Source organism: Ovis canadensis, chromosome 22 (genome assembly GCF_042477335.2).
Source record: "Ovis canadensis isolate MfBH-ARS-UI-01 breed Bighorn chromosome 22, ARS-UI_OviCan_v2, whole genome shotgun sequence".
Classification (NCBI taxonomy): domain Eukaryota; kingdom Metazoa; phylum Chordata; class Mammalia; order Artiodactyla; family Bovidae; genus Ovis; species Ovis canadensis.
The window spans coordinates 38,893,902-38,916,055 of record NC_091266.1 but is presented as its reverse complement, the minus strand read 5'-3'; the positions used below and the strand labels follow the sequence as shown (position 1 = coordinate 38,916,055).

The 22,154-nt window shown below is 41.0% G+C and overlaps 1 protein-coding gene and 1 long non-coding RNA gene across 6 annotated transcripts in view; one reads left to right on the top strand and one right to left on the bottom strand.

The window, feature by feature from the left end:
• AS3MT (arsenite methyltransferase) overlaps window positions 1–18,679 on the bottom strand; it is a 27,065-nt gene extending 8,386 nt beyond the window's left edge. For 3 of the 5 annotated variants that reach the window (XR_011252040.1, XM_069566991.1, XM_069566992.1), the window contains exons 1-11: window positions 18,547–18,660; window positions 18,312–18,352; window positions 17,939–18,066; window positions 16,870–17,020; window positions 16,228–16,364; window positions 15,458–15,527; window positions 12,785–12,866; window positions 11,363–11,494; window positions 10,893–11,035; window positions 8,650–8,784; window positions 1,790–1,927 (exon numbers count right to left, since the gene is read on the bottom strand). Coding sequence is in view for 4 of the 5 variants with exons in the window: in XM_069566991.1 (XP_069423092.1) it covers window positions 1,823–1,927; window positions 8,650–8,784; window positions 10,893–11,035; window positions 11,363–11,494; window positions 12,785–12,866; window positions 15,458–15,527; window positions 16,228–16,364; window positions 16,870–17,020; window positions 17,939–18,066; window positions 18,312–18,352; window position 18,547 (1,125 nt within the window). In the remaining variant the exon portion in view is untranslated. Of the gene's footprint in view, window positions 1–432; window positions 1,928–8,649; window positions 8,785–10,892; window positions 11,036–11,362; window positions 11,495–12,784; window positions 12,867–15,457; window positions 15,528–16,227; window positions 16,365–16,869; window positions 17,021–17,938; window positions 18,067–18,311; window positions 18,353–18,546 lie in introns of those variants that run through there. The other 2 variants (XM_069566990.1, XM_069566989.1) reach the window with 2 other exon arrangements.
• LOC138427522 (uncharacterized) lies at window positions 17,971–22,154 on the top strand. The gene is made up of 2 exons (XR_011252042.1): window positions 17,971–18,408; window positions 19,625–22,154. It is a non-coding gene; the product is annotated as an uncharacterized lncRNA (long non-coding RNA).

The following is a 22,154-nucleotide window of genomic DNA, read 5'->3' as shown; positions in this document are numbered from 1 at the left end:
TTTATTTGCTAGATGATTGCAGTTGTATTGCTTTTAAGTTTGGGGCTATTATGAATAATACTCCTATGTATACTTGCATAATTGTCTGTATGGACATATGTTTTCATTTCTCTTGAATAGATACCTAAGAGTGAGATAGCTGGATCATATTTTGTTGTTCAGTCACTCAGTCGTGGCCACCTGATGCAGAGAGCTGACTCATTGGAAAAGACCCTGACGCTGGGAAAGATTGAGGGCAGGAGGAGAAGGGGATAACAGAGGATGAGATGGTTAGATGGTATCACCGACTCAATGGACATGAGTTTCAGCAAACTCTGGGGGTTGGCGATGGACAGGGAGGCCTGGCGTGCTGCCATTCATGGGGTCGCAAAGAGTAGGACATGACTGAGTGACTGAATTAAACTGAATAAACCAAATAATCAGAACACCATATCTTGTCATCATTTACTATTGCAGGACCATCGAGCACTTATGAATAGCAAAGTAGGCTTAAACCCAGCTGTACCATTCTAAGTAATACTGTCACTGAAGTAGGTTATGGTTGAATAGATATTGAACTCTACAACGAAGAAAGCACTGTTTAGAATCAAGGTCACACAGATGCATCAGCCTTGAAGTATACCCCCAGCCCTTTCCTCAGTTTGTAGTAGTAAGTCAGAGTCTATACCTGAACCCATTCAGAAATCTGAGAGTTTTTCTATTTTGTACAGCTCTATTAAAAGAGGGTTCATGTCCTATAAATTCATTCCAACGTTTTAGAAGACCTAAAAATTTTCCTACCTCTAACAAAAAAACTCTTCAGTCATGTGTGATCCCCCCTTATTCTTTCTGCACTGAACTCAGAGCAACTAGTTGATATTTGCTTGTCAAAATTCTTCATTGCTTGAAGGTTGTTATTTAAAAACTGAACCATCAGCTCCTGATGACCAGGGCCTTGGCTTATATATGACTTACACATTCTGCCCCTAACAAAGTCTTCAACTAAAACTGGTCTTCAATTGGTCTAATGATTCTTGAAACTTCCCTTAAGGTTCTTAATTTCTAATGATGCAACCATCCTTGAAATCTTCAACAATCCTTGAAGACTAAGGAAAGAAGAATCCCTCAATCTTCTTCTTTAACTATGGAAACTAGGACTAAACCTAATACTTTCCTATAGGTTTAACTAGGGAATTTTATAAAGGAAAAGAAAACCCACCATTTTTACCTCTAGTTTGTCTTTTAAAAAGTATCAAATTGTTTTCCTGATCTGGTTAGGATTTACTGCATATGGTCACCACGTTGTCTTATGTTAGGGTAAACTGAAGTCAAAAAAATGAACACTTGGGTTTTTTCTTCATTCAATTGCACATTGGAGGAAAAAAACTGATATAAAAGACCATTATCTCAAGAGCACTCCTACCAAATTTGATTTGGCAATCTTTTGGCATGATTCGAATGATTTCAGTAGGAGCTTTGTTTAATGAGCACACATGGTGAAAAGTCGAAAGGGTTCTATGCGGGTCAGAAGGAAGATGTTTTCCCTGAGACTCGGCCAACTCTCTTTTCTAAAGCCTTCCTTGCCCATGGGCCAAGCTTCCCGACTGCTGCTCAGTTCCATTTCTGACCACCAGGTGGCACCAGAATCGGGTAAGAGGAAACTGGCTTACCGGGTCTTTAGGTGATTTTGATGTAAACCTTTAAACTCATTTATTTTTATCTAGAAATCAGTGGACTTCTGCCACTTGTTCTTTTGCGCAGTATGGGCTATGGGAAAGGGTGGGTTAAGACGTGTAACTCATTCTTTCACCTCCTGCGCACTGTCTTCTGGTCAGCTGTTGTTTTAGGAGCATTTCTTTGCACTGCAGCAGCCACCAACAGCGGGGGAGCTTCTGGACTCCGCACTGTCAGACCTCCCTGCAAGCTCAAATGGATCTGTGATCACATCCTGTCAAAAGACAAACCAGGACGAAAGGATAAGTTAAAGATGTTTTGACAGACACTAGCATTTCAGCTGGACTTAACGCTTATTTCCTACAAGGAGGACACAATTGTACAGTTCTGCGGGGTCTGGGAGCAGCATCAGTGACTCACTTATCAAGGTGGCTGTCTTTTCCTGAAGTTTCTAATCAAGTTATCGCTATTTTCAAGGTAAATTTCATTTAAAGCTTCTGAAAGGTCCCTTTTGGGCCAGAAGAGTTGATTTTGCTTTATTCCATGGGATTCCCGTTTGTTTGTGCCTCTTACCTTTTTAGAACTGAGCTACTGACATGCTGGATCTTCTTCCCTTCCCTTACTCTAATCTCTAGAAATGTGTGCAAGAGAAGAAGGGAAGTCCCAGAGACCAGGGCCCTCATTAGCAATTGCTGATATTCAGATGTTGAGATTGCCAACCACAACCAGTAAGATTTCAGGGCAGAGTAAGTGGAACTTTCAAAAGATAAGACAGCAGTCTTTATTTTTCCTCCTTTCACCTTTTAATGAGATACTTCTACCAGCAGTCCCAACAGTCAGAAAATCCAGGCACAAGACTGCACATCAAGAAGATGCACAAGTCACCTTATTAATGAAAATGAATTCATTAAACATGATCTTACACTCATTATTTGTTGGTGGACTGCAACCTACAAGTTACAAACAAGTTTTTTGTTTGTAACTGCAAACAGAAAGACTGGAGAAGGAAATGGCAACCCACTCCAGCGTTCTTGCCTGGAGAATCCCAGGGACAGGGGAGCCTGGTGAGCTACCATCTATGGGGTCACACAGAGTCGGACACGACTGAAGCGACTTAGCGGCAGCGGCAAACTGAAAGATGTACAAATAATATCAGCACCACTTCCAAATGTCTGCAACCAGCCCGAAGAGCTCTCAAAACTTGAAGGAACTAGAAGGTGGGACACCCTGACAAGCAGTCCTTTCCAGCACTAACTGTGCTTCTATGAAGTATAGATATAGAGAGCTAGTGCAGCATACTGGTTAAGAATGTCAGCTCCAGAAATAGATGTAGGTTCAGATTTACTCCTTTCTAGCTGTGTGACCTTGGATCAGCAAATTAATCTCTCTGAGCCTGTTTCTTCATTTGTAAAATGAAGAGGAGTATTATGAGGACTAAATGATGAGGTGCCTTCAACATATTAACTGTTTGATAAAGATTAGGTCCTCTAGACTACAACACGGAGAAGGCAATGGCACCCCACTCCAGTACTCTTGCCTGGAAAACCCCATGGATGGAGGAGCCTGGTAGGCTGCAGTCCATGGGGTCGCTAAGAGTCGGACATGACTGAGCGACTTCCCTTTCACTTTTTACTTTCATGCATTGGAGGAGGAAATGGCAACCCACTCCAGTATTCTTGCCTGGACAATCCCAGGGATAGAGGAGCCTCATGGGCTGCCGTCTATGGGGTCGCACAGAGTTGGACACAACTGAAGTGACTTAGCAGCAGCAGCAGCAGCAGACTACAACAAAATCACTGTAGACAGTGATTGCAGTCATGAAATTAGAAGATGCTTGCTCCTTAGGAGTAAAGCTATGACAAATCTAGACAGTGTATTTAAAAGCAGAGGCAGCACTTTGCCAACAATGGTCTGTACAGTCCAAGTTATAGTTTTTCCAGTAGTCATGTATGGATGTGAGAATTGGACCATAAAGAAGGCTGAGTGCTGAAGTGTTGATGCTTTCAAATTGTGGTGCTGGAGAAGACTCTTGAGAGTTCCCAGGACAGCAATATCAAACAAGTCAATCCTAAAGGTAGTCAACCCTGAATATTCATTGGAAGGATGGATGCTAAAGCTGAAGCTCCAATTCTTTGGCTACTTGATTTGAAGAGCCAGTTCATGGGGAAAGACCCTGATGCTGGGAAAGACTGAGGACAGGAGGAGAAGGGGGCAAGAGAGGGTGAGATGGCTGGATGGCATCAATGACTCAGTGGACATGAGTTTGAGCAAACTCTGGGAGACAGTGAAAGACACGGAAGCCTGGTGTGCTGCAGTCCATGGGGCAGCAGAGAGTCAGACACAACTCAGTGACTGAACAACAGCAACATTATCATGTGATTACTCCCAGGACTATTAACTAGAGCAAGACCGGACACAGCACACATCCTATCTGCATCACTATAGATGCTGCAGGGTTTTAATAATTCTTTTAAATAGCAAAATACACTTTGCTTGTCAGGATTAAAAAAGGAGGAGGAGGAGAAGAAAAAAGAAAAACAAGGACTCTCAAAAACCGTCATTATGGAGTCAAGTCCCAGAAAGAAGCAGCACTTTCATTCTTCTTCTGCACCAACTGATAAGATGACAGAAATACGAGCAATTCCCTACATGCCTCCTGCTTGTGGTTCTCAGGAATCTATCACAAAGGTCTTCTATAAAAAAGATAAGAATGTCCTCCTCCGAAAGCCCAAGGCTGTATTTCTAGGACACACAGCTGCTTCATTCTTCAAATCTTCCTTCAGTGTCAATTAGACCCGTTTCAGAAACATGGAACTGATGGCACAACCGTAGGCTGAAAGAAGTCAGGCGAGAGAGATGGGAGATGGTTCTGATAAACCATTCCAAACGCGGAGAAACTGGCATTCCTGCCAGAGGTCAGGCACATCAGGTACTGGAGAGCTCTGCTGGCAGAAAATTACCTCCTGCAGAAGCAAACACATCTAACTACAGTTTCCCAGCCAGAGTGGCCTGGGGGAAAGATTCTGTTTACTTGTAACTAATCCTCTGACAGCCTTCAGAACCTGACAGGATTCAGGAAACCAAGTAAAGGAGAATAGAATGATGAAAGTATTTCCAGATAAACACTGATTTTGACCAGCAAGATTTTGTTATCAGTGAATGACCAAGCATTTCAAAAGACCAGGAACACATTCATGAAATGCAATGGGCTGAAAAGTCAGACTTCAAATATCTCTACTTTTCCCTCAAAAATTATTCTTCCCTCAAAAGCAGAGTGCTCAAGAGTCAAATAAAGCAAAAAAAAAAAAACAAACATAAAATCACTTTTTACCTCTAGAGATGGCTTCTACACTTAGCTCAGATTATGCCACCATGGAATTCCCTAATAAGCTTCACTGCTTGGGGACTTCTCTGGTGAATAAGCATCCACCTGCCACTGCAAGGTCATGGGTTTGATCCCTGATCCAGGAAGATCCCACATGCCTTGGAGCAGCTATGCCCATGCGCCACAACTCCTGAGCCCACATGAGAAGACCATGCACCAAACCAAAGAGTAGCCCCCCTCACCGCAACTAGAGAAAGCCGGTGCAGAGCAACAAAGACCCAGCGTGGCCAAATAAAAAAAGACTGCCTGGAAATTCCCTGGCAGTCCAGCGGTCAGGACTCGGTGCTTACTGCTGGAGCCCAGGGTTCAATGTCTGGTTCGGGAACTAAGATCCCAGAAGCACTGCGGGAAGAAAAAAAAAAAAGACTGCAAGGTAACAAAAGATGGAGGAAAAGGCACAAGAGTTACTTGTTTATCAATGTTTTTGCCCCATGTATCTAAAATTTCTACAAAATATAAAGAGCAGAAAAGTGAAATTTTTGAAGAGTATAGAAATTCTGAGCCAGGAGAAAGGGTACATGAGAGAATGATGAAAGAATCCTGCAAAGAGGGTCAGAATTCAAACACATAGAACACAGTTCCAAGATACCCAGAATCTTCAGTTCAGTTCACTTCAGTTCAGTCGCTCAGTCGTGTCCGACTCTTTGCGACCCCAAGAACAGCAGCACACCAGGCCTCCCTGTCCATCAACAACTCCCAGAGTCCACCCAAACCCATGTCCATTGAGTCGGTGATGCCATCCAACCATCTCATCCTCTGTTGTCCCCTTCTCCTCCTGCCCTCAATCTTTCGCAGCATCAGGGTCTTTTCCAATGAGTCAGCTCTTCGCATCAGGTGACCAAAGTACCGGAGTTTCAGCTTCAACATCAGACCTTCCAATGAACACCCAGGACTGATCTCCTTTAGGATGGACTGGTTGGATCTTAGTCTTTAGTTGGACCAAGAATCTTAGCAAATAAAAATCCATAACCATAACCACCTCTGTTTCTTGAGTATGTTATTACTTGCCAGGCATTCCCTAACATTTACATGTATCATTCCATTTGACTTTTACAATCTGAGGAGAAAAGGGATTATTATCTTGCCATTAAACATAAGGAAACCGAGGGTTTGAGGAGCTTAGGTAAGGAATCCAAGATTACACATAGGCGGCAGAGCCGAGATGTGTACTTGGTCTATCGTGTACATACACCCCACCATCCTGCCCCAGAAAGAGCAGTAGCTTATTTTGCTCGGCAGGACTTTGGTGCAGGTTAGAAGTTCTGTCAGACAAAAAAGACTCGAAATCCATCACTAAGCCTGTTCTAAATAATAGAATATTATAAATTAACAAATGGATTAATAATTATGAGAGCATGAATGGGGGAAAGGTAAAAATAAATAAGAGAAAGATGCCACTATCTGTTATCACTCTCTATCCACCTTCTTCATAGGGAGGTTGTGAGAGGTGACTGGAGATAACTTGTGATAAAATGCTTTTAAAAATGCTACACCAGTATTTCAGTTACTAGAGTAATTTTAAAATAAGAATCTAAGATATTTTAGAAAATATTCATTTTAGAATATGTTGGACTACTGGCTCAAATACTTCACACTAACGAAGATGGCTACAATCAAAACAGAAAATAACAACTGTTGGCAAGGATGCAGAGAAATGGGAACTCTTGCACACTGCTGGTAGGATTGTAAAATGGCGTAGCCACTGAAGGACACAGTTTGGTGACTTCAAAAAGTTAAATGGAGAATTACCATATGACCCAACAATTCCACTCCTAGATACAGACCCAAAAGGATTCAAAACAGCCACTCACCCAAGTGCATGAGGCACATAAACATGCGTAGTCACAGCAACATTACAATAGCCACAAAGTGGAAGCAACCTAAACGTCTCTCAAGTGATGAGTGGACTAGAAAGAAAAAACTGTGGTATAGCCGTATAAGGAACTATTACTCAGCTATGAAAAGGAATCAAATACTGCTATTTGAATAAACCCTGAAAACATTACATTAAGTAAAATAAGCCAGACAGAGAAGGTCACAAAGTATTGTATGATTCCACTTATACGAAATATCCAGAAAAAGCAAATCCAGAGACAAGAAAACAGATTAGTTACCGCCAGGGATGGGGGAGGGGAGGACTGGGGATTAGTGCTTAATGGGAATAGGATTTATTTGGGGGATGATGAAAGCTTTCTGGCACTAGACAGTGGTAATGGTTGCACAACATTATAAACAGACTAAAAGCGACTAAATTGTACAGATTAAAATGGTTTTAAAAAATGGTTAAAATAGTGAATTTTATGTTATGCAAATTTTACCTCAAGTTTTAAAAAGCACTAAAAGAAAACAAGTAAATTTATAATGTTCACACAGTGCAGATCTTTCTAATGGTAACACCAGAGCCAGATACCATAAAGGAAATGACTGCATAAAAACTGAAAACATCTATTCAGGAGAAAAAGCAAATAAAAAGGGTAATTCCCCTGTGGTTAAGACTCTGCGCTTCCACTGCAAGGGTCATGGGTTCAATCCCTGCCCAGGGAACGAAGGTCCAACGTTCCATGTGGCACAACAACAAAAAAAAGCAAATGAAAAGATAAATGAGAAAAAATTTGCAACATAATAATAAACAAAGTCTTAGATTACATAGGAAGTTCACAATAGATGAAATGTAAATGGTCAATAAACATAACCAAAAAGTTCAATGTATGTAAAATAAACAAATTCTATTCTGCTTATCAGATTACACAAAGATTTTTTCTTAAAGTTGTTGTTCAGTCACTCAGTCATGTCTGACTCCTTGTGACCTCATGAACTGTAGCATGGCAGGCTTCCCTGTCCTTCACTATCTCCTGGAGTTTGCTTAAACTCATGTCCATTGAGTTGATGATGCCATCCAACCATCATCTTTTTTAAAAAAAAGTAATAACCATATTAGTAAGAATACAGGGGAAAGGTATTCTCATACATTGCAGGTAGGCATGTAGGCTGGTACCATCTTTCTGACTATTCATATAAAAAGGTCTGTTGTTGCTGTTTTGTCACTAAGTTGTGTCCAATTCCTTGCGACCTCATGGACTGTAGCCCTCCAGGCTCCTCTGTCGGTGGGATTCCCCAGGCAAGAATACTGGAGTGGGTTGCCATTTCCTTCTCCAGGGGATCTTCCTGACCCAGGGATAGAACCCACGTCTCTTATATCTCCTGCATGGGCAGTGGATTCTTTACTGCTGAGCCACCACAGAAGGCCACATTAAAAGGTGTATGTATATACGTATACTTTGCAGAATTTTCCCCAAGGTAGCTCTTAATCTTTTTTGTATCTGTACCTCTTTGGAAACCTGATGAAAGTAACAGACTCTTTCCCAAGAAAATACACATACACTTTTAAGGGGTTCATGGATGCTTTAAAGTCCACTGATGGAAGTACCAAGTCAGCACTAGAAAAATGAAGTTATGAAGTTAGATCATTTTATAGGTACAAAAATCCTAGAAATACATTATGATGGTGACCTAAAAGAATAATGATTTGTTTCTTTAGCAGTCTGTGGTGATCATAACAATTTTTTAAATGGTTCTCTGTTTGAGGTTAGGGAATTAAAAGCCAAGCTAACCTTTACTTCTAAAGCAGTATAGGCTCCACATGTTGGCAACTTCTCTCCATCTGGCCCGATCAGAAAACCTTGGGCAAATCGTGAATTCTTCAAGATAGCCACTGTTTCTTCATCTACTTCAACAGCTTCATCTTTCTGAAGGGAAGCATGAAAGACGTTCTTAGAGATGCCACTTTCATCTGAATAGAAGAAAAACACCCTGAAGGGTTCTTCTATCTACTACTATCGAGTAGTATCTCAAGATAAAAGACTATACCTTTTGACATAGTATTTTCTCATGTTCAGACCCTGCTGCTAGTAGCTTCACGCTTATTTCTCCATGGAACTGACCAGTGTCATTATCAGTTTTCCTTTGGTGGCAACATAAAAAAAAAGACACTCATCGCTCCAGTGTCTAGTTTCTGCTCAGAAGCAAATGTAGAAAACCATTGCTCTCCAAGTTTCACCTTATTTGTTGCTAAAATGAGGTCTTTGGACTAATGGCTTTTATGGTGTATTTCCTTGAGTTCCAATGTGCCTGGGAGGTGCATAAAGGGTCCATGCCTTGGGAACCAGGAGTTAACACAGGAGATTCTGAGCTGTCCAATTTCTGCTCCTGTCCAATAAATTCTGCTTGTATCCCTTCAGATACTGGGGTTACATAAGGCAAGGACCTACACATAGTTAAATATTGGTCTTTTAAATAAAACTGTGGGCTTCCCTGATAACTCACTTGGTAAAGAATCTGCCTGCTTTTGCTGAAAAAAAAAATTCTGGGGGCAGGTAGAGGGTAGGCAGATTGGCTGATGGGGGTCAAAAGATACAAACTCACAGTTATAAAATAAATAACTCATGAGGCTGTAATGTATAGCATAGTGACTGTAGTTAATGATACTGTTTTATATATCTGAGAGTAGCTGAGAAAGATCCCAAAATTTCTCATCATAAGAAAAAAAAATGTATAATTACGTATGGTAACGGCCATTAACTATATACTTACTGGATGATCATTCTGCAATATATACAAATATTAAATCACTATGTTTTATACCTAAAGTTAATATAGTGTTATGTGCCAACTATGTCTCAATAAAAAATAATTCTGCCATTAGAAATGTGTTTTTTTGAAAGCCACTAGACCAGAGTGATGATTTTACTGATTCTGCAACTCTACTGAGCAGGCAAGTGGCAGTATATCAGTGAAAAAGCATTAATGGCTCTGTAGCACCAGGAGTATTTAAGAAATCTGAAAATGCTATCTAGACCAAAACATCAGAGTAGGGAAACAGTTAAGTTCTTCCACATTTGAAACAAATAATGACTGTATCTTCTATTTACTGAGTTCCCAGTACCAATGTTTTACTACATTATTGCTAATCTTTATAGAAAATCTGCCACATAGTAATATTATTATCCCTACTTTAACAGCGGAGCAAACAGTTTCTCAAACAATTTTGGAGGCATATTCAAGTTTATTCAAGTAATAAATAAATAACATAGCTAGAATTTGAAACCAACTATCTAGTTCCAAAGCCTGTACTTACCTGTTTTGAGAAAACAAAGCCTACTCTAAAAATATTAAAAATATCAGTGTCATCATTAAACACTAACAAGTCCTTAATCCTGAAGTATAATTAAACAACTGAAATATTGTTGCTCAGTACTCTCACAGTTTCTCATCTTTATAATGCCATTACTCTGATGTATGAATGACATTTCTCACAAAAAAGTTCTTAAGGTAATGATATTTGGTTACGTAGGAGAACATTCTGTTCTTAGGAGATGCATGCTGAAATATTTAAAGGTAAAATGTCATGATATCTGCAACTTACATTTTAATGGTTTAGCAAATATATATATATATATATATATATATATATATATATATATATATATTTGTTGTTGTTTAGTCACTAAGTCGTGTCTGACTCTTTTTCGACACCATGGGCTATAGCCCGCCAGGCTCCTCAGTCCATGGAATTTCCCAGGCAAGAATACTGGAGTCAGGTGGCATTTGCTTCTCTAGGGGATCTTCTTGACCCAAGGCTCAAACCTGGGCCTCCTACATCGCAGGCAGATTCTTACATCTGAGTCACCAGGGAAGCCCACAAGTATGCGTGTGTGTTTGTGTGTATATAGACAGACACACAGACACATGCACATATACCAAGACCAGAAAAGTGAGAAGCAATGCAAGATTAAGAAAAGGTTTGTGGAGCAAAAGAAGAGGAAGAATGCTGGAAGTCATGGAAATCTTTAGTTACCTTAAATGTGAAATTTGCATCAAATATTAGTTCTTTTTCGTGTCCTGTGATTCCTCCATTGTAAATAACTTGGCATTTTTGGGTTGGTCCTGTCTTAGGGAGTTTGAAGAGACGAAATGTTGCAGAAACAAAACGGCAGTCGCCTAAAAACAGAATACACTCATGGTTTGTCTCCAGCACTGCAGTGGTTACTAGTCTGCTCAATAGATGAAGACTTAAATATTACAAAGATGGTATCTGCTTTCATGCTGTCAATCACCTTTCTGGGCAAATGACTCTATTTACTGAATAACTTCAACGGGCTTTATTAAACACCAAACTTTGGGAAGCTGCCATTAAAGGGGAGATAAGATGGAGATTTCCAGATGACACAGTGTCCTTCAGTGAGACTCACTGAGGAGATACTTGCTAATCACCAAATCTGAACCATTCAGGGTGGAGTTACAACAGTGCCTGCTACTGTTTCTTACCAATCATGTTTTCTAGCTCCTTGTTTTGAACTGTAATGAAATTGGCAGTGACCAAACGTGGAGGGCAGAACCCAATTTTTTTGGCAAGGATAGAAAGGTCCTTCCAGTACAAAGCACCACCCAGGCACTCACCTAAAAAAAGAAAAATCACAGATCAACCAATACAACTAGATATTAGAAAGTTATTCTTCTGGTATAATTGATTAGGCTATGGTATTACTTAGAACACAGATCCTAGAAAAATAGAAGGACCTGAGAGTCCTCCAAGGTCTAGAAAATCAAGGTCAAGGCTGGATATGCTAGCTAATGGTTCTATCAATCATAATATTCATGCATATATTAGGTCACATTCTGAAAAGCACTATGTTATGTGAGTAAAAAAATACAAGAAAAATTACAAAACTGCCTCTTAGTTCCAGATTAACCTTATAACAATCTGCTACTAGAACAGTAATTACTATTAACGTTCATAAGGCATTTCTAGTTTTCAAGTTCATTACATCAACAAATTAGAAACAACCTAAATCATTACCAAGAAAGAAATGGCCAAATAAAATATGGTTCAGCTGTAAAATTGTATGATATACCTTTAAATATTTTTTAAAATTTTAGGCTTAGGAAATAGGCTAAACAAAATTGGAATACTAAAGTCTATATGCAATATATTCCCAATATTTTTATACTCACCCACAGGGAAAAAAGCAAACCTAAAAGTGTATATACTAAACTATTAAAGAGTTACATGTTTAGTAGTAATTTTTTCTTTTTGTATTTTCCAACTTTTTTTTTTTTGGCCACGCCACTCAGCTTTTGGGATCTCAGTTCCCTGATAGGGGATCAACCCTGCACCCACTGCATTGACAGCACAGAGTCTTAACCACTGGATTTCCAGGGAAGTCCCAACAATATCTATTTCTTACTGTATAATAAGAAAAAAGTGAACATAATTTATTTTAAAAGAACTTTTGATTTCATAGCCAGACTGACCAAACACATGCCATTTATCTCCTCAATGTCCAGAAACTCCATGAAAATAACACTCAAGGGATCAACAAGAGAATAATGATGAAAATACAGGGAATTAAGGACATACCATCTCTGGAGCAACTGGCGTCATTTCCACACTAGAGCTTTTAAAAGAATTTTTCACACACATTATCCCATTCAATCTTCATGGCAGCCCTATGAGGCAGACTGAATTACTACCTACATTTAATAGTTAGGAAGTCATGAGTCAAAGAGAGTAATTAAATCGCCCAAGGTCTTATCAGAGTTGAGTGTCAGAGGAGGAAAAGAACCTAAGCCTGCTACCTAATGCCATGCGTTCCCACATCACAAAGCCTCACCCTGGACATCAGCAGGATGGAATGCTGTACTTGAACGAGTATCTGCCTCAAAACAAAACAAAACACAAATACCTACCCCATAAAACTTTGTGTGTCCTGATTTCTTCTGGCAATTCAAGGCTAGCATAGACGTCACTGAAATATAGCTCCCCACCATGCTGAAACAGCAGAATTAATCCAAACAAGGTTAAAGATTACATTAGTCCCTGATAGCAAAGAAAGGCATGAGGGGACAAAATCAAGTTTTACAAAAACAACAGAAGTTCCTGAGTTGACCCTTTTTGAACAAATAACTACTTGCTTCCTCTCTAGTTACAGTCAATAGCCAACTGCCAAGAATTTTTTTCAGTGCCTCAGTCAGTTCAGTAGCTCAGTCCTGTCAGACTCTTTGCGACCCCATGAATCGCAGCACACCAGGCCTCCCTGTCCATCACCAACTCCCGGAGTTCACCCAAACTCATGTCCACTGAGTCAGTGATGCCATCCAACCATTTCATCCTCTGTCGTCCCCTTCTCCTCCTGCCCCCAATCCCTCCCAGCATCAGGGTCTTTTCCAATGAGTCAACTCTTCACATGAGGTGGCCAAAGTACTGGAGTTTCAGCTTTAGCATCAGTCCTTCCAAGGAACACCCAGGACTGATCTCCTTTCGGATGGACTGGTTGGACCTCCTTGCAGTCTATGGGATTCTCAAGAGTCTTCTCCAACACCACAGTTCAAAACCATCAATTCTTTGGCACTCAGCCTTCTTCACAGTCCAACTCTCACATCCATACATGACCACAGGAAAAACCATAGCCTTGACTAAACGGACCTTTGTTGGCAAATGTCTCTGCTTTTCAATATGCTATCTAGGTTGGTCATAACTTTTCTTCCAAGGAGTAAGTATCTTTTAATTTCATGGCTGCAATCACAATCTGCAGTGACTCTGGAGCCCAAAAAAATAAAGTCTGACACTGTTTCCACTGTTTCCCCATCTATTTCCCATGAAGTGATGGGACCAGATGCCATGATCTTTGTTTTCTGAATGTTGAGCAAGCCAACTTTTTCACTCTCTTCTTTCACTTTCATCGAGGCCTTTTAGTTCCTCTTACTTTCTGCCATAAGGGTGGTATCATCTGCATATCTGAGGTTATTGATATTTCTCCCAGCAATCTTGATTCCAGCTTGTGCTTCTTCCAGCCCAGCGTTTCTCATGATGTACTCTGAATAGAAGTTAAATAAGCAGGGGGACAATATACAGCCTTGACGTACTCCTTTTCCTATTTGGAACCAGTGTGTTGTTCCATGTCCAGTTCTAACTGTTGCTTCCTGACCTGTATATAGGTTTCTCAAGGGGCAAGTCAGGTGATCTGGTATTCCCATCTCTTGAAGAATTTTCCAGTTTATTGTGATCTACACAGTCAAAGGCTTTGGCATAGTCAATAAAGCAGAAATAGATGTTTTTCTGGAACTCTCTTGTTTTTTCCATGATCCAGCAGATGCTGGCAATTTGATCTCTGGTTCCTCTGCCTTTTCTAAAACCAGCTTGAACATCTGGAAGTTCACAGTTCATATGTTGCTGAAGCCTGGCGTGGAGAATTTTGAGCATTACTTTACTAGCGTGTGAGATGAGTGCAATTGTGTAGTAGTTTGAGCATTCTTTGGCATTGCCTTTCTTTGGGACTGGTCAGCCAATAGCTAATAAAATAACTTTACAAACTTAATCAATCTGAAGCAAAGCAGACCAGGCTTTCACAGAACAGAAGTAAACAGTACTCATTAAGTCTCCTTCCTTAAAAATTATATAACTTTTGCAACACTGTTATTTATTTTTGTAATAACACATTATCTTTTTAAACGTCCTTAAAATTTCAGGCATATGAGTTGTCAGGAATTTTAAGATTTTATTTAGCTAATTTCAAGAGAATGGAGGTCTAGATTCTACAGTAATGTCTCTACCTTCTACAAGTACACCCTGGTGAAAGTAATGAACTGGTCTATATAATGGCATACTAATTAAGACACTGTTAAATCATTTCTGCATAGTGTCCAACTCTTTTCAACCCCATGGACTGTAGCCTGCCAGACTCCTCCGTCTATGGAATTCTCCAGGCAAGAATACTGAATTGGGTATCCATTCCCTTTTCCAGGGGATCTTCCCAACCCAGAGATCGTTTAAAGCTGGGTCTCCTGAATTGCAAACAAAAGCCCTTGATCTCTGCAACAGTAATATAAACCAAGAATCTCAGAATCTTCTATCATGAAGAGATACATCTCATGATACATACAGAGGGTGTGGAGGGCCTGCAAGTTTCCCTTTAAGAGAGTAGTTAGTGTAAAAGATTCACCTTCTGTAACTTCCCAAAGAGAATGGAATACTGATGGGTACAAAATAAGGAGCACTGAGAAACACTGTCCATGCTAGGAGAGCACATTCAAAATAACTGTAGGAGTCAGTCCAAAGGGTCCCGCAGCTCTGCAGATGCTATTCTAGGCTCCTCTACAGCAGCAAGCAGGAGGAAAAACAGTCAAAAAAGCAAATTTTAACATATTCAATCACAATCGTGACTCTCAGATTTATCACCTTTTGCAACCTGAGACGGAAACAAATTCATATCTCAGGTATTCTAGTCACCCCCTCTTTCTGCCACTCTTTCTAATTTAATGGATAAATTAAGAGTTGGAGCTCTCAGCTCAAGGGGACAAGGACAGGACAGATTCCACATGTTCTCACTGATGTTCAAAGACAGCCTGTCTCCCTCTTCTCACCTTTAACACTCGATATACCTCCTGCAGCACTTGCCGTTTATCAGGTACAAGGTTAATGACACAATTGGAGCTAAAAAAGAACAGAGAGAATGTCAAGCACACCTTCAGACCACTAAGACACCCTCGAATCCTTTTAGTCCCTAAAGGTGGTTCCCACCATTTTCTCAAAGCTATACCATTTTTCCCACCTTCCTCCTCTTTCCCACACTCAACTTTGTCCCAAGATAAGGGAGATAGAGTGTTTAGAATCTCAATAAACTGTTAGCAAGTTTGAGTGTGCAGAAAATATTCTGAGGCATGATGGTGGCCATTCAACAAAATGATCTGGGACCAGACGCCTACTGCACAAGGCATTTCTTACACCACGTGTAAATAGGTTGAGTTCCACAGAGGCAGCTTTATTAAGGCTGTCACTTAGGCATGATTTGACAACTCGGAGGGAAAACAGAAGCACAGAATGTTATCATTTGCAATGAAAATCATACTAAAAATAACAGATCAATGTATATTATACAAGCAGACTCAGGAGTCTTGCTGGTCTTTTGGGCGCATTCATAAACCACAGTTCAGCTTAAAATATGTTCTCTCTTAGGCTAGTATGTTAGGTGGCTGGTGGACTACAAGTGCTTCAGGCTAGCTCCATCCTTTTGTTAAGCCAGCCTAAGTTTACTTTAAGCCCCTAAATGAGAATCCATTCAACAAAAAGTGGTGATGTTTGTGTGTTCAATCATAAATGGGCTATATTCACAACAGTAAGGATGCAGACCTACATAACAATATCATAACTCTCATTCTTGATTCCAGCCTCTTCCAACTTTTCTATGTAGCCATGAATAAAAGTCACATTGGGTGCCTGGAACCCATATTTTTCCATGTGATATTCAATGTACTTGTTAGCTACTTCCACCTACAGGAAGGAAAAAAATAGATTTGATAATCAACATTTTTGAATGCACTAATATTCTCCTAAAATTTCCTATTACTAATGGAATATACTCCCCCCAGACTATTTTAGGTAAGTAAACAAGGTTCATCTGGGCAAGGAGAATTTACTACAACATAGGACAATTCAATGAAGCATAAACCCCCTGTTTGATACATGGGTTTTATTTGAATAAACTCTTCATTCAAGAAAATCCTTCAGGATAAATGATAGAAAGAAGGAAAAGATCAAACTCCATCCAGACATCATGAGACTCATATATCAGATCAAACCTCTGACTCCCTTCTCCCAGAGAGGCCCCTAAACCTCAAAGTTCTCAGCTTCTGAGTCGGGAAGCAATAATGGCAGAAATGAGCATTGCATTTAGCATCTTTCTTAAATTATCCTTGACACGTAACAAGGAAACAACTTCATCTCTAAAAGACTGCTTTTCAGAATTTGTTCCTCCTTATCCCTGAAACTGCCTCACCTGACCTTCTGTCATGTCTATTCCAGTGACATGTCCCTTCTCACCAACCAGCTGACTAAGAGCATAGCAATCTCTGCCACTGCCACTACCCAGGTCCAAAATCCAGCAGTTTTCCAGACACTCAGGGATGACCAGACCACAGCCATAATACCTGGAAAATAGAAAATATATGCAAGTGTCTATTATTTTCCATCTAGAAACTAGAAGACATGGAACCACTAAATCTTATAAATCCTTCCTCCTTCCCTCCCTCCTTTCCTTCCATCACTCATTCAATTTCTCTTTTGGTGTTTAGTCTTCCCCAATATACTGGAAGCTCCATGAAGGCTGACTATCACTGCTTTGTTACCACTGAACTGATGGGCGCTGTTCCAGGTAGTAACAAATAAACCAAGTAAAATATTTGTTAGGCACTAACTGAACATCTAATGCAGGTCCAGGACAAACTCATTACTGAAGAAGAAAGGTAAGACAAGTGTATTTAATGAGGGAGGTAAAACACAAACACAGAAAACATTTTCTATGATTTACTGAAAAACAGTGTGGTCTGGGGAAGCAGTGCTCAAGGACTGAAAACAGCTTCACAAAGTAGGTAGGACATCAGGGAGGTGTTGGACAGGCGGGATTCAGAAAGCATTCCAGAGTGATAACAGCATGCCGCACAGGCAGAAATCATCTTGGCTGCATTGATGGTAAGAGGAAAGGAAAGGTCAGCCTAGAGTAGTCCAGGGCATCAGAGGGAGCCAAGACTGGTTAGGAAGGTAGGGCCAAACTGAACAGGTTGGAATGTCAGGTCAAAGGAGTGTGAATGTATCCTGTGAGTAAAGGGTTCTGCACTGGGGGGGTCGGGGGGCAGGGGGCAGTGTTTGGAGCTGGGAGGTGAGGGGGTGTCACTGGATGTTCTTCAACAGAGCAGTAAGATAATCAGTGGGTGCTTTACCAATTTTATGACACACAAGGCAAGCCCCATGGACTGGAGGAGGGGGGTTAACTCTAGTGACCTGGCATCACTGTCTTCTGAGAAAGCTGCTGTCTGGGGTCTTCATGGAGGCAGCACAGAGCACTTTACCTCAAGGATACTTCCTCGTGTACATTCTGCAGGGCTTCCCGGATATGCTGGGGGACCGGCCTGGCTGCAGTGACACAGGCATTGGTCTGGAGGTCTGCTGATTTCTTCAGCACCTGCCCATAGTAGGTCTGACCCAGGGGCCAAAGGTGGGGTGAGGGGTGGGGAAAGAAGAGCTGGTGTCCATTGGGGTAAGGCCCCCTGCACCCCAACAACCCCACTCCAACCCACTGAGGCCTGGCCGGCCTTTGCTCCCTGTAAAGCTCCAAGCCCGGAAGTGGCCCTGCCCCCACCCCAGGAATCCTGGCGGGCCAGGCCGGGCTTCCAAAGGCCTAAAGTCCCCACTCAGCCGATGCTCCACCGCAACCACTGGCACCTGCACGTCCTTCCGGATCTCAGCGTCGCGCGGGGTCGCCACTGCCGGAAGGGAGAAAAGGCAGCTGAAAAGCCAGGGCGCTGAGCCCAGCGTGGAGGTGGGGGAGCCCCGGGGCAGAGGGGTGGCCTAGAGCCGGAGCTCCCTGGTGGTGGCGACAGTGGGAGGTGGAGGGAGCAGAGTTTCGGGCACAGGGCCTGCTCTAGGGGCGGGCGGAGAGGAGAAGGACCACACTCACTATCTCCACCTTCTCCGGACTCCAGGACTTGAGTACCCGCAGACCTCTCTCAAAGCCCAGCGCTCCCGAGGCCCCACCCCCAGACAAGCAGGCCTGATCCCCCGCCCCCGCCCCCGCCCCCGCCCCCGCCCCCGGGGCAGGCACCCACCTGTGTGGTAGGAGGGACCACGTGTCCCCATGAGCTGCTCTGGCCCTCCTGCGCCTAATGTCAGCTTGGCTTTCGGTCTTTCCAACCAGGAAAAGGCTATTACTGTTAATTAGTATCTTCCTTTATTGATCGACTGTAATTTTCATTTTATAACGCTCATATTAACATCCACACATACATTGATTTTTGCCTCTTTAGGGAATGAAATCACCTTTTCTCAATCTAGTTTTTAAAGTCAAGTGTATTGAGATATAATTTACATTCAGTAAAATTCACCTTTTTAAATAAAGTTCACAGTTTTGTGACTTCTAACAAGGTACACATCACTATAATCGAGACTCTCTCACCCAAAAGTTTCTTCGTTCCTCTTTGTATAGTAAATCTCTCCACCTCCAGCTTCTAAACCACCATCCATCTGTTCTCCCAACTTTCCCAGAATGTCACAGCGATAGACTCATACATTATGTAGTTGTTCACAGTCTACACTGAATGGTATGTAGGGAAGCAACTTTGCTAGGTTCATTTTTAACCTCTAGTATTTTTTGGTCAATTCACTTGTTTTCTAGGTATTGTCATCTCATCTTGCAGAAATTTTTTTTTAATTTAGTTTTTCCTCCACTAATACATTTTATTTTGTGGTAACAACAAGAATTCCTATTCATTAGGATAGTAAGGAGATATGGGGTTTCAATTAAAAGGATATCTGAACAGAAAATTTACCAAATTTTACTTACTTTTCAATCCCATCTGATAATAACAATTTTCCCAGATGTCAGTTAGTTTTTAAATATTAAGAGGAAGTTGTATTTTTGTATTTTTAACAAACTAAACCCATGGAAATGATCCTTGTTGGAATATTCTTATAGGCCAGAATATTTCTAACTATTAAGGATGTAAAAATAAGTTTTTTTTTTAATTAAATTTTTATAGATACCTGGTTTTTGGCAATCATTTAATGGTGAAAACACTCCTGAATATTGGACTGCAAGTCCTTGGACTGCAAGAAGATCAAACCAGTCAATCCTAAAGGAAATCAACCCTGAATATTCACTGGAAGGACTGATGCTGAAGCTGAAACTCCAATCCTTTGGCCACCTGATGCAAAGAGCTGACTCATTTGAAAAGACCCTGATACTGGGAAAGATTGAAGGCAGGAGGAGAAGGGGACGACAGAGGATGAGATGGTTGGATGGCATCACTGACTCGATGGACATGAGTTTGAGCAAGCTCCGGGAGCTGGTGATGGACAGGGAAGCCTGGGGTGCTGCAGTCTATGGCTTCACAGAGTCAGATACAACTGAGAGACTAAACTGAACTGAACTCTCCATTTAAAATGAGTTCGTTTAGAAAAGTAGTCACTTTCTCACTCATTGTTAAAATGGTAACTTTATCTTGAAAGGACAGATGAGTAGGAGGTTAAGGAAAGAAATTTATCATTTTCTACTTGTTCACTTGTGCTTGTTTTATTATATTATCTTCAATTTGCGGTTATTCACAAGAACCATTTGATAAGGCTTAAATCCACTTAACCACACACAGATATGCTACAATTAAACAAACCACCATCAACTTACACTGCGTTATTCCCAGTTTTCCCTCAAGTATCTAGTGTGCAGGGCTGGTTTTGGACCAGATGGCTTGTGAACATCACTCATCCTGATTGGTCAGGGCCTCAGTCACAGGTTTTTTTTTGTTTTTAGTATCACTCCTTGGAGAAGGAAATGGCAGCCCACTCCGGTATTCTTACCTAGAGAATGCCGTGGACAGAGGAGCCTGGCAGGCTACAGTCCATGGGGCCGTAAGAGTCGGACATGACTTAGTGACTACACCACCACCACCACTGCCGCCATCACTCCTGCTGAATGGTACACGTGCTTTCAAATCAAGCCATATTGAAAATATTAGCAAAGGCTGATTTTCTTTTTTAATACTTATTTATTTATTTGGCCAAGCTGGATCCCAGTTGCAGCATGTGGCTCCTTCTTGTGCTGTGCAGGACCCTTTCAGTTGCTACATGTGGGATCCAGCTCCCTGACCAGGGATCGAACCCAGGCTCCCGACACTGGGAGCACAGAGCCCTAGCCACTGGACCACCAGGAAAGTCCCTAATCTTCTCTTTTAAAAATAAAACATAAACATACACAGATATTTTCACGTTTTCTTTCTTTACCTCCAAGGATGGCCTTGTGTAGAACTCCACACATCTAACCTTGTAGGTTATTGGTCTGACAATTCCAGCATGGTCCAGAAAGGCAGATTTTGGTTCAATACACAGAGCCATCTTTCCAGTAGAGCTTCCAAAATGGCCAGCACCCCCAAGTAAAAGATTCTCCAAACATTAGGAGCAGTTAAACAGAAGCTATTAATAGAAATACCAACTGGCTGTTTACCTACCAGAGATGAAGCAGCAGGGGTAAATGGGTTACGATTCAGTTTCAAAAATCTTTCCTTTGTATGATGCTAAATACTAGAAAAGATAGGAAGCATCCTTGTTTCTGGGGCTTCCCAGGTGGTGCAGTGGTAAAGAATCCACCTGCCAGTGCAGGAGATACAAGAAACATGGGTTCAATCCCCAGATCGAGAAGATCCCCTGGAGGAGGAAACAGCAACCCACTCCAGTATTCTTGCTGGAAAATTCCATGGACAAAGGAGTCTGAGGGGCTACAGTCAATGGAGCCACAAAGAGCCACTATTGAGCACACACACATACCCTTGTCTCAATTTAAAAGAAAAGTAACAGATATTAGCAAGCTAGACTAGCAGTCAAGACTACCAAGCTCAGAGACTTTGGATAAGTCACTTCATCTCCCTGCCTATGTGTTTTCATCTGTTAAACATGGGGCCAGAATTTAATCACTTGTGAGGCCCCATACAGCTATAATATTCTGGAGTCCTATGATACTTTCCTCTAAAACATACTTTTAGAGAGTTTTTTTAATTAGAAGTTGAATTTTTTCTAACCCCCTTTTGGTGCTTATTACAGTGATGTATAATTTTTATTGTTTCCTAGTAATCTAATGTATTTTGCAGCTGTTATATCAACTTTGTAATTCTGGAATTATTTTGGCAACTCTTCTAAATATTTCTCTATTTGATTTTTCAGAGATTTTATTAGGATTTTTGCATCTATATTCATAAATAAGTATCTCCTAAATACCTGTTATCTCAATTTATTTTTTTTATGAAAATTACATTTACTTCAGCAAAGGAACTGGGTATCTTGCTATCATTTTCTATACTTTGGGAGCATACGGAAATGATTTGTTCTTTGATACTCTGGAAAAGTCTCAGGATAGCCATTACAAACAGATGTCATTTTAACTGGTTATTTTTGACAAGTTATGGATTATTTCTCATAACCAGATGGGACATACTCTTTTTTAAATGTCGGTTTTATAATACTATGTCTTTCTAATGAACCAGACATGTTGATACTAATAATTAAATTTTCAGCATCAAA